Source organism: Ochotona princeps, chromosome 10 (assembly GCF_030435755.1).
Source record: "Ochotona princeps isolate mOchPri1 chromosome 10, mOchPri1.hap1, whole genome shotgun sequence".
Lineage (NCBI taxonomy): Eukaryota > Metazoa > Chordata > Mammalia > Lagomorpha > Ochotonidae > Ochotona > Ochotona princeps.
Genome location: NC_080841.1, coordinates 21,525,093 through 21,541,136, shown reverse-complemented (window position 1 = coordinate 21,541,136; position 16,044 = coordinate 21,525,093). Strand labels below are relative to the sequence as shown.

General features: G+C 40.4%; 1 protein-coding gene across 1 annotated transcript in view; it reads right to left on the bottom strand.

Annotated features, from left to right (window-relative positions):
• Positions 1-1,386: 1,386 nt before the first annotated feature.
• Positions 1,387-16,044, bottom strand: part of PPP2R5A (protein phosphatase 2 regulatory subunit B'alpha) — a 57,787-nt gene continuing 43,129 nt past the window's right edge. The window contains exons 4-13 of the mRNA XM_004578664.4: positions 13,090-13,182; positions 10,781-10,911; positions 9,509-9,568; positions 8,503-8,611; positions 8,027-8,080; positions 4,714-4,764; positions 4,334-4,453; positions 4,126-4,253; positions 3,351-3,452; positions 1,387-1,909 (exon numbers count right to left, since the gene is read on the bottom strand). Of these exons, the coding sequence (XP_004578721.3) occupies positions 1,777-1,909; positions 3,351-3,452; positions 4,126-4,253; positions 4,334-4,453; positions 4,714-4,764; positions 8,027-8,080; positions 8,503-8,611; positions 9,509-9,568; positions 10,781-10,911; positions 13,090-13,182 (981 nt within the window). The 3' untranslated portion in view covers positions 1,387-1,776. The remainder of the gene's footprint in view (positions 1,910-3,350; positions 3,453-4,125; positions 4,254-4,333; positions 4,454-4,713; positions 4,765-8,026; positions 8,081-8,502; positions 8,612-9,508; positions 9,569-10,780; positions 10,912-13,089; positions 13,183-16,044) is intronic.

The following is a 16,044-nucleotide window of genomic DNA, read 5'->3' as shown; positions in this document are numbered from 1 at the left end:
TGTTGCTAGTCTTCATGTGACCTTGGGAAGGGGTGCCCAGTGAGCACAAGTCCTGGTTGAGGGGTCCTCTGACAGGTGGGTGGGATTTACGGAGAAGGCTAGTGTGGCTTCCTGCTTGAGTTGTAGGTTGTACTTGGATTTTGGTAGGTTGTACTTGGGTTTTCCTCAGTTTTATCTCAATCCATTGGTTGGTTAGGAGTAAATGATTTCTGTGTATTTGTTACTGATTTCTAGCTTAATGGCATTATGGTCAGAAAACATACTCCATGTGGTGTCAAGTACCCTGAGGCTGAGGGCAGCGCAGGCCTGAGGGTGTGCGCCCAGTGACAGGCTCCCTGGGCGACAGTCTGTTGTTCCCCATCAGGTCATCTAGGGAATAGTCTGACTCTGGTACCTTTATTTTCTGTCTGCCTGGGGGTGGAGGTGGCATTAAAATCCCCTACCATCTCTCCCTTTAAAAGCCTTTTAGTATTTTCTTTATATTTTTGGGTGCTCCTGTATTGATAACTGCTTGTGTTTATTGAATTGGTCCTTGGTCACAGAAATGATCTTGTCTCTTTACTGCTTTGTTTTATGAAAAGGATTCATTTTTTCCATTGGAAAGGCAGAGTTCCACTTAGCCACCAGCTAGCCACACAACGTACAGAATGTTATGCACATGCTCTGAGACAGATGTGCACACAACCTTCCTATTTTTCAATTAGAATGCATTCCACAATTAGAAATTTCTACAAATAACTTATGTATGTTAAAGAGGAGCAAGCTTCTAGATAGCACTGAAAAAAGCAAAGATGACATAAGGCAAAATATAAACATAGACTTTATTCAATGCTGCTCAGTCCTTCAATGAGGCTCTTTCATTACAAAACCGTTTTCTACACAACTGCAGGTTAAGAGATTGGAATGGTACTCTGATAAAAGATGTGAGACATACTTGACCAAGTAAAAACATACAGGACCCCTACATAGGCAACTTAAGAACTCGACAGATGCAGCCTACTGCGTTGGCTTTCAGTACAGCCAGGCCGTGATGAGGAGCACCGCATCATCACGTGCTGGGACTCCAAGTCCCGTCCTGGGCTCCTGGGCCGGGAAGGGCCTGCCTTCAGCCTTTGAGAGGAGGAGGAATGAATGGAGGCAGGCTCAGGGTTCATCTGGCTGCCTCTACTAATCTGGGTTACCACTTGGGGGAGTTGCAGGGAGATACTCAAGAGGAAGTTTGGTTTACTTTCCTAGCTTTTAATTTTGTGCATTCAAAAGCCTGGAGGTTTAAGGTTTTGCTCAAATTCGAGTACAGTGACCCCTTCTGGGAGACACAGCTGGGAAGGCTGATGCCTTAGTTTACTGTAGGAAAGATTCCTTTTCCTAGGATGTAGCTAAGGGCTGCAGCAATGTTAAAAAGCACATTATAAAAGGGAAAAATATATAGAGCAGTCTACTCTATGTGCAACACAATCAAAAAATAATTCAAGTCATAATTCTTACCAATTCCATAATTATCTCACTCATATGATAAAATTCATTTCTGTGAAACTTCAGAAGTGACACAAATCATTGGCTAAACAAAGTTTACAATATACCGTGGCCATGATATAACACAGGGCTGTTTTTAATTCATATAGCTTTCATTTACAGTTGCCAGGGGGAAAAAATCCCCCTGACTTTTTAATTATATTATACTGATGAGGTTTGCTTTGCAATTTTTACATATTTTAAAAGTGTACAAATCCATCTATCCGGCAGAAGTGCTAGTCTTTTTTTTTTTTTTTTTTTTTGTTACTCGGCATTTGTATTGCTGAGAATATTGTGCATGTTGTAAGCGTTGTTCTGTTTTTCTAGAGCTTTCTTTAGCTTTAGTTCCTCTAATTTTTTCCATAATTCTTCACGTTCCAGTTCCTTCTTTTTCTCTCTGTAGATAAATTGAAATTTTTGTAATTAGCAATCCTTACACTTCAGAACCAGCAGGAAGGCACTTCTGGGCTGTTCTTGGAGGGCACACTTGTTCCCCCACACCCCTAAGGATACTGGATGCAGGATGCATGCGAGTCTGGGTTTCTTCCTGCCGTGCGTCTGACTGCCTCGGCCTTTGCAGTCTGTGTGTCCTCTACACGGTATCACTGCACTGCCACTACACTGCCGTGCTTTAGGACCTGCTAAGCACCTTCACATTAATTTTCTCAGGTTAACGTCTGGCACTCACCACACAGCTCAGTGCCGCACCTCCAGCCACTAACTGGTTTGTCTCTAATGATCTCCTGTGTCTGTCCTTATAAATTGTATCTTACCAGACATCTTAAAGGACTGGCAGGCTTAGGTAGATCCAGGTGGAACACCCCTAATCCAGAAACCCAGAATGCTCCAAAATCTAAAACTTTGAGTGCCAATAATGATGCTCAAAAAATCTCAAGATTTTGTATTTCAGATGTAGGGATGCTCAACAATACAGTTTATACAGGTATTCCAGATTTTGCATAAGGAACAACAACCAGTAGGAAATGATTATTTCTAGTTATGTGAATATATATTTCTCAAATAGAAGTTTGTATGACCCTTGTCTTCCTGGGCTCTTCAGGGCTGCATGATGCCATTAAAGCACTGAGTCAGATACTGACTGGCAAGGCTGGCCTTCAAGGGCTACATCTGCCATTTGACACAGTCAGGATCAGAATAGATTAGCTTTTGTAAATGCAACAATAAATAAATATTTATTAGAAGTAAACACTAACTATTATCCTCAAATCATAAATGGGCCCTGGTACATTGGTGGTTAATCACTATGCTGAAATGGGCTGCTCATTCACTACAATATTAATTATCGCCAGTAGAATATGTCAATAAACTCAGCCATAGACAAGTAGCAGTATGAGTTCCTTCTTCCCAAAGCAGAACTATGCTGATGGTAAAATGCCATTTTCTGATGCTCTGCAATGTAAGCATTAAGCTTATGCAAACAACAGTTCAAATATAATGCCCACTTTGGTGGCACATGTGGGGAAAAAGTTTCCCATTAAATTGTATATATGTTGGTACTTGAAATTCCACATAAAGCGTATTTTATAATGCAAATGCTACCAAGACTGATGAGATCTAAGACTCAGAATGAGACTGGATTTGTGATCCACATTAAAATAGCCTAACCATTATGGCAAGTAAATAATAGCATCAAGTAATGCGCTGTTACCATGTTCCTGTTTAACATACTTATAAAATACTGAGGCTACTTCATTTGGAAATAACTGTTCAGAGTCTCTGACTTCTTAAAATGGTCATTTTACTTCCAAAAAGAGACCTTATTGTATTCAGTTAGTCTGAAGTGTATGGACGATTTTGTAATGCAAAATATCAAATACCTCTGTCTTTCCGCTTTGTATGAGCTAGTAAGGTCATCGAAAAGCTTGCCGTTCATTTCCATGAGGGTCTTCAGCACGTTATACACCAGTGCGACAATGGTTCTGAAATGAAGATGATCATTGGGTTACTGCTGCTGACACTCACAAAGCATAACACTATCAGCTCTGAAATGGCCTAGCTGTTGGCTGATTGTCTTAATCCATTTGGACTATAAAAGCTCAAGAGGGTTTCCGATTTGCTGAGGGTTACACTGCCAGTGGTGGTAGAAAGTGGCATGCTCAGATTTAGACTCTAGCTAACAAGGTGGTCTTGATATTCTCTAGAGCCTCAAGTCTGAGTGACAACATCCAGAGAGCCAGTGACCATAATGTAAGGAGAGTGGGAAGCAGGGTGAGGATGTTAAAGGGAATATATGCTTTCTGACTATCACTGTGAGCCTGACCCTGCCTTTTCCCGGGAACACCGCTGCTAATGGAGGTGAGTGTGTATCTTGGGAGCAGATCCCACTGCTCTGCCTTAGCACACATACTGCACCTGCTGCTGGTCTCCCCAATTCGATCTGACCATACACTGGTAGAGACTGTTGTAAGAGGTCTGTAATTTTTATTGGAAGTAAGGCCATGCATAATAAAGAATATGCTGACACATTCATTTTCAGCTTTATAGCTGTAAGTAAAATACAGGAGAGAATGAAGTCATTAGCCTTGGAATACATTGCAAAAGTGCATAGGATTCATGTATAAGAAAAATGTGGCCAACATAGACGATACTTACGGATTCCAGTGTTCTTTGGAAATTTTGTACAAGCTGGCAAACATAATTGGCAGAATTTTATCAATATTCTCTTCAATCAAACTAAGAATATATTCATTATTCCAGAAGTACAATGCCCTTTCTGCAACCTACAAGATATTTAGAAATGTCAAAACCAAGAGCAAAGAAACAGTATAAAGTAACAGTGGAGTCACTGAATATACCATACCTGAAAATGAGAACTGGAAACACACTTGGATATCTGCTTAAAGAGTGGCTCTTCAATTTTTTTGAACTGTGTTGGTTCAATGACATCTAAGATTTCTTCAATTTCTCCTAAAAACATCACCTAGGTTAAAAAAATTTTCTTTTAATATGGAAAATTATGAACATGAACTATATGAATGCGAAAGCTAATCCTATAACTTACACAGTGGGCAAAAAAAGGGGGGGTAAAGGGGAAAGCGAAAGCGCATCCAATAGCTCTTCTCCCACACACCCTTGCCTTGCCCTTGTCTAGCAGCAGCAGTATAGCCTAGCCCAAAGAAGCAAAGTCACAGCACTGGGAGTGTGAAACTTACATGCACTGCTTTTATAAACAAAACCCACCTCTTTCTGACTGCATGTTTTTGGCCAAAATTTCAGCAGTCCTCTGATCACCTGTCCAAAAAAAAAAAAGTTCAGCTTGAATTAAACAGTGCAGCAAGCTAACATTGGGATACTTTTCAGTAGCGATATTATTCTGAAGGACAATACTACATATCTGTATGCCCAGGTTTTTAAATTTTTAAAAATATTGTTTATCTAGTTGAGGGATGCAGGCCCATGTGGGCCTCTGATTAGGGTGGGCAGGATAAGGTTTGGAGGAAGGTAGGTGGGACAGATGTTTTAGTTCTTTCATTTTTTTTTTTCTCCTGTGTCCCCAGAGTGGGAAGGGAAGGGGATCACTCCTTGCTGTCAAACTACATCAGCACCTGGGGATGTGGGATGCTCATTCAATGACTTCGAGATCCCCAAGTAGGGAAGAGTGTCCTGAGAGTGTTACTTGAGTGGTTTTTGATAGTCCTGTGTGCATCTGGGCATGCTGTCCATTACAAAGACTTTCATTAAGCTTTAAATTTTACAAATTAGACAATAGGTAGGTGCGTATGATGTGAACCAGACAATGTGGTAGACACTGGCAATGCACTGATGAAAAATCAGATTTCATCTGTTTTACTCATGGAGCTTACATTTTAATGGCAGCTGACCAAGCGGGTGAGTAATTACAGTTTTAAACGGTTTTACTAGTTAGGTATTATTAAAGAATGTTGATGACTTAGCAGGGACAGTAAGGGGAGAAACCTTAAGGATCAGGTAATTCTTTAGTATATTAAAAACTTTGTGCTCCATTATAACTGATTCCGTAAATGTTAGGGTGATTAAAAGCAAACAACTGGTGTTACAGTGCGGTGATAAAGCCACCACCTGCAACACTGACCTTCTATTACAGACACTGGTTGGTGCCCTGGCAGCTGTACTCCAGCCTTCTGCTAACATGCCAGGAAAAATAGCAGGAGGAGGCCCAAGTGTTTGGTTCCCTGCCACCCACATGGGATACCAGGATGGAGTTCCTGGCTGTCACTCCGTTTGGGGAATAAACCAGCAAATAGGAGATCTGTTTCGGAATATGCCTTAAAAAAAAGTGGGGGGTGGGAGAAAGCACTACAGTTATCTCAAAAGAATTTGAATAGTCTTCATATTTCCAATTGATCGTTTTCATATAAATCTTAGTTCTAGCTAACTAAATTTCTATTAATTTTTTAGAAGACTAATTTATTTACTTGAAAGGCAGCAAGATTTTCATCTGCTGGTTCATTCCCCCAATGGTGGCAGTGGCCGGAAGTGGGCCAGTGTGCAGCCAGGAGCCTCCTAGGTCCCATCTGGGCTGAAGCACTTGGATCTTGCGCTGCTGTGTTCCATAGTGCATTAGCATGGAGCTAGGGTGCAGAGGTCCCGCCTAGACCTGACCAAGGGCCCACAGGGGATGCTGGTGCTGCAAACAGTGGCCCCCACCTCAATAATTTATTGGAAACAGGCTGTAAAACAACTGAGGCCAAAAATTAACTGCTAAGTTTTCAACAGCTTTAATTTAATGATTGATTGGTGTGCTCTAGGAATGAGGATCAGAGTGAAACTGGGAAGAACACCATTCTGGAAGCAGTCCAGTAACAATGAATAATGTTGAAAAACCAAAAGTGTACTCATTTATCTAGGTATATTTTATCCCCTAAAAATCATTAAATTTTTCTCATTCTAGAAATTTTAAATGACCAGATAATATGTACCTCTATGAAACTATTAGTAGTAATCGGGTACAAATAAGATTCTCATAACTATACATAAGGAATAAAATTTCTAAGATGTTTAAAATTTAGATGAAAATGATGACATTTTACTGAAAGTTAAGATATCTTAAATATTGTGATATTTTTCTCCTATTTCACATGAATTTAATTTCAACCAAATGATAATTTTAAATGATTCTTTAGAGCTTGGAGCATTTATCCGTAAATTCATACATGTAAGCAGTCAAAGATTGCTTTAGGAGTAAGATAGGGCTCAACAGTTAGACAAGATACCGGCTTCAGATAAACGAGCAGAGATCTTAGACTCAAGTTGTTTAAAAAGCTTAAGGCAAAGATGGCCCTTTAGTTCCACAGGAACCAGTCATGGTACTAAGGTGGGATCCACCATTAGGAAAGAAAACACATCTCCATACGCTGGCCATCTCCTAGCTCATCTTCCCACTCCATCCAGTCACTTCAGTGTGTAAGTTACAAGAGTGTGAGTTCTGTCTTCCTGGCAGATGCTTTGATGCCATATTGGAGAGGTCCACATGACAAGGACAGAGGGGGGGCTATGGCCAGCAGGCGGCGAGGGCCTCCAGTCCAATGGCATCTGAGGGCCAGAGCCCTGTGCACTTAGAGGCAAGCCTTTGCCAGTGCTTCTCTGTGACCTCATGGTCCTCTCAGTCTTGTTCCTGACTCAATGACAGTGAGGTTCATGCTTGTTACGTTTATTTTTTTATTGGAAAGGCAGATCTTCCATCTGCTGCTTTGCACCCCAGATGGCCACAATGGCTGGAGCTGAGCTGATCTGCACCCCAGCGCCTTTTCTGGGTTTCCCATGTGGGTGCAGGGTCCCAAGGCTTTCAGCCACCCTCTGCTGCTTTCAAGCCGTAAGAGAGCTGAATGGAAAGCAGAGCAGCCAGGACCCGAACCAGCGCCTATGTGGTGTCCGGGCACTTGCAAGGTGAGGATTTAGCCAGTTGAGCCATGGTGCTGGGCCCATGTGCTTGTTACCTTATCAGAGCCACCAGATTTGTGATAACTTTTTACATAGTAGGAAAAAAAAAGCCTTTGTTTACTACAAAGCATTAACCAGGACACACATCCATTAGGCTTTTCTTCCTTCAGTTTTAATGGGAGTCATGGATTTAGTTTGAATCTATTTTAGAAGTTTTTGTGGTTTTATGTACAAATAATGATTTTCTCCTTCTGATGTGTTTCCAGAACAGCTCCTTGCTACTATATGCCTGAGAAAGCAAGAGGATGGCCCAAGTACTGAGACTACTGCACCATGTGAGAAACCCCAAGGAAGTTTCCCATCATCCCTTGGGCCATTGTGACAGCTGGGGGCGGGGTGGGGTGAACCAGCACATAGATCTGTCTCTCCCTTTACGTAACTCTGCCTTTCAAATCTTTGAAAAAATATTTGTTATTTAAGACACATGTTGTAGTTCAAGAGAATAATTTTCTCTCAGTCCTGTTCTCGTTGAACCCCTTCTATTGACCTCAGTCGAAGGTATATTTTTGCTGTTACTTTAAAGCTACTGTGAAACGCAATTCACACAGACCAATAAAACATGAGAAACACTTACTGGTTCTGTTAGTGTTGTATCTTTCTCCAGGAACTGTACAACACAGTATGCCAGCTAAAAGGTAAGGAAAAGCTTGTAAGTTTTTAAATTAAACATCTAGCCAGCAAAAATTATTTAACAATTTTGACAACTTTTACTATTTTAGTATGGAAACTTGAAAGTAATTTCCAGTTCAAAAGACTTGTAGTAATGAGGACTGAAGCTAGCAATTCAGCTCTCCAGTGCGGATGGCCACAGTATGTATTACATGCATGATTATGCTGATACTGTGTTCTAAGCATTGATGAAGAAGAACAAAATCTCCAAGTCAGCATTGGCTCCGAGGTCGCTTTGCAGATAAGCAGCATGAAAGTCATGGTTAGGTCAAGGCATCTACAAAATAAACTGCTTAACTTAACATGATCTCAGCACTTCTGTTTCTTTTGACTTTGTTAATCCTTGAAACAATATTCATTTAAAAGTTTTCTGAAACTCACCTGAGCATGAAACAAAACTAATCCTTTTGCAGTATGCATAGGAATAAGAACCTTCATTAGAAATTGTTTATGTTCTGCTTTCAGTGGCAGTGCAAAGCCATTGATAATACTGGAGGGAAAAAAAGGCAGGGGCAAGGGTTAAGTAGTCACTACTTTGTTTCTAAAAGTTACACTACCCATGAATACAGAAGGAACAGTGCTATGTGACTATTCATCTACAAACCACTTAGGAAAGACAATTCCTGTAAGGTTTGTTCCTCCTAAGTCATTCAGTGCCACAAGGAGATCATAAGGACTGCCAACTAATGCCCCAGGGAGCGACGCTTATTTTCATTTTGTGTAACTTACATTGTTGCCTTCATCTTCCCTAAAGTCCAAGGCTGGCATTTCATCTTTGCTGGTCTCCGCCCCAGCTGCCAGCTAATGGCCTGGAAGAGCCAGAGGATGCTCCTGGCTGTGGCCCAAGCCTAGCCATCTGGGAAGTGACCAGTGGATGGAAGATTGGTATCTTTTCCCTCTTTCTTTGCAATACTGTCTTTCAAATAAATGGTCCAAATTTTCTAAATTCTAGAAACCCAAATCATTCTCTAGATAGTAACAGGACAACAAAATCCTCTTAAGTTATTCAGTGAACAAGCAAAATGTTCCTGTAAGATATCAAAGACTGAACTCTTCTGAGAACAGAAGGTTAGGAATGGTCTCTGCACCTGAGAGCTCCCGGGACTTCCCTGGCTCACTGTAGCTTACTTCGTCTCTTCTCCCAGCACGCTCTAGGTGTCTGTGCCAGTCTGGAGATCAGGTATCCCTGCCACCTCCAGAAGCCTGTTCTCAACCAGATGACTTACACAACAGTGCTTGCATTTGTGACTCCTAAAAACCTGTAAGAATTCAGTTGAGAAACTGTATCTTGTGCTCTAGTATAAAATACTAACTCATTTCTCTAGCCAAATGTTGATACAAGAAAACATCGTTACTTGATTTTAAAAAGTAGCAAAAAATGACCTACCTGCCTAATATTTCAAGGAGTTCAGCAACACCATTGAAATGTTCTGTTTCATATATAAACCTAAATTTAAAATAAAAAGATGTAATAAAAATCAAGAACCTGGCAGAAAGGTAAAGAAATCAATCCAGAGAACATTTGTAAGAAACACACCAGCACGTTTGTAGGTTTGCTCTGTAGGCTATTTTGTTCCTAATCAGTTAATTCCTGGCAATCTTACAGCAAGTATTTCCTGTGAAATCACACAGGCCTTTGCCAAAACTTCCTGTAGGTGGAGGTAACAATATGGTTTTCAATCGCAGTACTCTATTTTACTTAATAACTTACAGGAAAAGATGGGTTTTCTCAAGTGAATACTTCTCAAAATAGTTCCTCTCTGCTTAGAGGAAAACCCAGGAGGAAAGGCCTCAGGTAAGAAAGCCGCCTCCTTTCAGAACTTCACCAGCCTCCATACCACACAGCTTTGTTTCCAAGATGAGGATCCCCTCTAAGAGAGGTGTGGACAGTCAAGCAAGGAAGCCCACCTCCCCCCGGCTTGACGGTTGCAATGTGGGAATGCCAGCCTGAGTTTACAACTTTGTTTTCAGTGAAATAGGATGCTAGTGTGAAATCTGATTCATAACATGTTACAACAGTGAAATGATGGTTCTGTATAAATGTAACTAACTGTTGGATTATCAACTTTTACCAGCTAGTGATTCAAAAGTAGTTACATATAAATTTTTTAAACCAAAAGCTTAAAGAAGCATCTAGACAAATTCTCCTTTTTGCTGTACTTGAATACCACAGCTACCGCCCACTCAGGACTGCTCATGGTTATCATCACTTAGGTACGTGGGTTACATGTATGAATTCAGATGCAACTGATACAGAAACTAGGGTAAAAATGACAGATTCTACAGTTAAATGTGTCCTGGAGGTGTCCTGGGCTATGGTATAGTAGGCTAAGCCTCTGCCTGTAGCACAGGCATCCCATGTGGATACCATTTCCACTTCCTGCTTCTGGCCTGGGAGGGCAGCAAAGGATGGCTCAAGTCCTTGGGTTGGGACCCAGCACCTGCTGTGGAGACCTGGAAGAAGCTCCTGGCACACCTCCAGCCACTGTGGTCATTTGGGCAGTGAGCCAGTGGGTGGTAAATCTCTAATTCTGTCTTTCAAATAAATCTTTCTGCATATTTTATGTATTAAACATTAATTTTTGAAATTAAAAGTTGAACTTAAATAAAAGGATGATAGGTGGATAGGAAAAGTGCTATGAACATATAACTAATTTACCTGAGGAAAATGTTGTTGATTTGTTTTCTGATGAATGCTCTTAATCCAAGGAATTTCCCATAAATTCGATGCAGAACAGTCTTGAGAAAGTCACGTTCTCTGGGATCTTCACTATCAAAAAGCTCCAGGAGCTTTAAAAGAAATCTGAGAAATTACTTTTAAAAAATAATCGAGCTGAAACTCCACTTTATTTGAAGACTCCATGAAATCTTAAAAGTTTTAAGATTTTCTTTGGCTTTTATTTGGTAAGCCAAAATATTTTTCCTACTAATTTCATTTTTTTGAAAAGAAACAATGCACAAATTATTTGTTTAGTCACATTTTGAAATACTATCCTACTTCTGACATGGCTCACAATTTTGAAGATTAAGATTTGAGAAAATTTTAATGCTAATAGTAAACCAAAATACATGTAAATTTTTTTTTAGATTAAGCTAATAATTTGAAGGCTTGTAAAGAAATTCCTAAGGTATATTAGATTACTAGATGACATGATTTGTATCATACAAACCAATCTACCTCTTCGTTAATTTTATGATGAAAAAATTCCAGAGGGTCACGTTTGGCAACGGCTTAGAAATTCATATTCAGTTTTTAGGATGAATATTGGCAGACACATACTACTGGAAAAGATTTTATTACACTTGAAGTCAGCTAGTGACTGAAACCCTATTAAAGCAGGGGCCCGTGCTGTGGTGCAGTGGTGGCCAGCATCCGATACCAGAGGCTCAGGCGGCAGCAGTTGATGGCCCAGTACCTGGGCCTCTGCCACACAGAGTACCCGACAGAGCTCCAGGCTCCTGGCTTCGAGCTTGCCCAGCCGTAGCTGTTGAAGCCATATGGAGAGTGAACCAGCAGATCTTGACTTCTTCTGTGACAATGCACTTCAAATAAATATACATACATAGTTGAACAACCCAGTCAGCATTCTGCTATAAGGCTATACAACTCTTCAGCAAAGCATGGGGTGAGACCTTAAAGTCAAGATCTAAAATTTCTATTCTAAGGTGGTAAATTTTTTCTGTCGAAACATTACTGTCTTTAAATCAAACACTGGATTTTCTTGACAACACAGACTATGTGAAATAAGCAGAGCTGGTACATTGGGATTGATAATTATACTGAATGGCAAGCTCTGGATCTCATCAGAAGTTTTCATACTATTCTGTCTTAAATTGCACATCTCAAACCCCATAGTGATGGATAACCAGTCATATCAATACACCTTCCAAGCCAATGAGTGCTTAGTTTTTGATCTGTATTCAATAGATTGTTAAAGCATGGCAGACGCTCCAGCAAAAGGTATCTGTAGTATAGGAATTACATTACTATCCCTAATAAATTCAGTTCAAATCATTGTAATTAAAAATGGCAAAATTACACACTTAAGATACTCAAATTCAAGTCTGGATGTTCAGTTTACTTAACTAGGGACATAATTATGAAGGTCAAGGCCATCATGTCCACATCAAGAACAAATGTATTTTAATACAAGTAGTTCTTCAGGGGCAAAACATTAAAAAACCTTTGTCATCTACTTTAAGTCCAAAGAATTTACTTTCAAATATAAATAGATGGAGCACACAAAACTAGGAATTCGGCCCTTGCAAAGCACCAGGATACCATATGGGTGCCAGTTTGTGTTCTAGCTGCTCCATTTCCCATCCAGCGCCCTACTTGGTAATGCATGGCCTGGGAAGGCAGCGGAGGACAACCCAAAGCTTTGACACCCTGCACCCGCGTGGGAGACTCAGAAGAAACTCCTAGTGCCTAGTTTCGGGTCAGCTCAGCTCTGGCTGTTGCAGCCACTTGGAGAGTGAACCAGTGGATGGAAAATCTGTCCTTCTCTATAAATCTGACTTTCAAGTAAAAACAAATCTATTCTGACTCTGATACTTAAATGCTTTTAGGGGGACTCTACTCTGTATGACAAGGAAGAAGGCTAATGCTAGAACACTTAGTAATGATTGATTTCCATAAAAGACGTCAAATATAAAAGTTCAAAACCCAAAAAATCTAAAACGAAAGTTTGACTTTTAGATTAAATGGTCATAGGTAAAATTCTCAAGATATCATGCAAAGTTAGCTTTCCTAGTCTCTATAAAATAACTGAGAATTTAGGATTGCGTAGAATAATTATAAGCTTACTCTTAAAAATACTCTTGCATTCTCAAAGCTGTCTCATTTTTCTAATTGACAAGAACACTAAATGCTGTCAAACTGAGAAAAACCATTAGTTTTTGAAAGACTATCACAATTTTAATAATCCATTGCTACAATGAATATGAGAAAATGTAAGAGTTCCTTACCTGTTGTACAAATTTCTGATCAATGTATCGCTTGGCAACACTAGGCTGGAAATCGGGGCTCTCCAGAAATCTCAAGAAGAATTCATATACCAACTGCAAGAGAAAAACAAAAGCTAAGATGATACCTATAACATTCCACCCTGATTGCTTTATAAGCAAAGCACACCTGCCCCACAGCAATTTAGAAGGGAACTTTCAGATCTCAGCCAAAGGTAAGCTGGTAAAATTTTGTAAAAAACACAATTTAAAAAATCTTTATATTAATAAAGTTTTTCTACTAAACTAGTAAACTTAAAGGTAGGTATATTTATTAGTTTGTACTACTCACTGAAAAATGTTAAATTGCAGAAGCTGAAGATGTGTGTAATATATTGAAACAAAAATACTCCACACACCCATACCAGAGGACTGCTAACCTAGCTCAATTTAATATATATTTAAGCTTACTCTTAACCTTACCGATGTAAATACATAAATAGATTTTTTTTTAAATCCCTAGAGCTCCTTAGATAAATGTAAGGTCACAAAACTCCAGGTAAAAGTAGTTTGCCACTGGAGATTAAAAATTTTCAATCTTCCCATAAAATTACAGTGGGAAAATTAAAATCAGCACAATTTCTTTTCCCTTGGGCAGTGATGAATGAGTTGCTGAAGTCCATGGCACAGGAAGGAATGTGCTGCAGTGGACACACCAGAAGGCACAGCAGGCCCGCAAGCTGTGTTTCTTACACCCTAACAGCTATAAATTATCTTCATTTATTAACTATTAAGCAGTGTATCAATTTAGCATCCTAACATTAAAAAGGGAGGATTAGATCCCAAAGTAAAAGCTGTCATTCAGTAACATCTAGTAACAGACAGTGCGGGGGTGAGAGACAAAGCAGCACATTGAATGTATGGGCTACAGCATATAAAAAGCATGACCAGATGTAGGCCTGTCACTCACCGTAACTACATACTTCTACCACCATTTATTAACAGAAAGCTAATAGCAGGTGGGGGATCTGAGTAAAAAGTTTTGTTTGATGCATTTGCCCAAAGCTTATCTAGTGTTACCTAATTTTTATGAATTAAATATTTAATGAGAAAAACAGAAGTTGATAACAAAGTTTTACTCATAGATGATATATGAACATGTTTTTTAAAATATACACATTTTTATTGGAGAGGCAGGTGAGATTTATAGAGAAGGGAAAGTCCTTCCATTTGCTGGTTCACTCCCCAGCAAAGGTTGGAGCCGAGCTTGATTAGGAGCCATAGGAGCCAGGAGCTTCCTCTGGGTCTCCCACAGGGATACAGGGTCCCAAGCCTTCGGGCCACCTGTTATTGCTTTCCCAGGCAACAAGCAGGTGGGAAATGGAGCAGCCAGGATATGAACTGGCACCTGTATGAGTGAGGATTTAGCCACAGACCCATCATGCTGGGCCCAACGATATGTATTTTTTAAAGTTACACTTTCTTCAAGATTTTTAAAACAGATTTATTCATTTTTATTTAAAAGGCAGATTTTACAGAAAGAGACACACAGAATCTTCCATCCGCCAGTTCACTCCCCCAGTGGCTGCAATGGCCAGAGCTGAGTGATCCAAAGTCCATCTCCTGACTCTTCTTTGAGGTCTCCCACGTGTGTGTAAGAGCCCAAGGACTTCAGCCAACCTTCACTGCCCTCCCAGGCCATAAAGCAGGGAGGCTCTTTCTGTTCTTTATGAAGGAATACTTTGCTCCAAGAATTCAAGAAACAAAATTTCAAAGAATAATATACATTTCAGCAATGGAGTAATAAGTTTACTGATGTAAACTTTACAAATGTTTAATGTATGCCTGGGTCCCTTCATTTTGGTAAATCCCCCAAATATCCTAAAAGGTGAATACTAGGGACCATTTACCTGATTCCACGGCCTAGCTGTTTAAGCTTCTGCTAGCAATGCCTGTATCCCTTAGGAGCAGCCAGTTGGAGTCCCAGCTGTACCACACTGCAGTCCTGGCTAATGTGCCGGGGTAAGCAGCACAAGATGGCCCAGTCACCTGGGCCTTTGCCACTCAGCTGGGAGACCCAGACAGTGTCCAGGTGCCTAGTTTCATCCTAGTGCAACCTAGGCTGTTGCAGGCATTTGGGGAATGAACCAGTGGATGGGAGGTCTCTGCCTTAACAAATGTGCCAATTAAAAAAAAAAAAAAAAAGATGGCTGCAAAAAGGAACGTAGAATGACCTTACCAGGCCACTCGCTTCCGATTATGTCTTTCCTAAGATGGTTAAAATAAAATGTATAGGGGCTGGCACAGTGGTCTAACGGGCTAATCCTCCACCTGTGGCTCTGGCATCCCATATGGGTTCATGTCCTGGCTTCTCCACTTCCAATTCACCTCCCTGCTTACGGTCCCACCCAACATGGGAGACCTGGAAGAAGTTCTTGGTTTCAGATCAGCTCAGCCCTGGCCATTGCAGCTATTTGGAGAGTGAACCAGCAAATGGAAGATCTTTCTGTCTCTCTTTCTCTCTGTAAATCTGCCTTTCCAATGAAGATAAATCTTTTTAAAAAAATAAAACATAAAATCTGTAAAATTCTGGTGTTCACCACTAAAATCTTTAAGAGAAAGTTCTGCAAGTATTAGAAATAAGATCTGTAAGGAAAAGGACTTGAAATGTTTGGCCAAGAGACAAAACTTTAGTTGTGCAAAAGTAAATAAAGGGCACTTTTCAGGGAACATGCATTAACCAATATCAATTAAAAGTAAAATAATGTGCCCAGCATGATGGCTCAGTAGCTAAATCCTCGCCTTGCACACGCCAGGATCCCATGTGTGTGTCGGTCTGTGTCCCACTGCATTACGTCCCATCTAGTTCTCTGCTTGTGGCCTGGGAAAGCAGCAGAGGACGGCCCAGTGCCTTGGGGACCCACACTCCACGTCCCATCCAGCTCCTGCCTGTGGCCTGGGAAAGCAGCAGAGGACAGC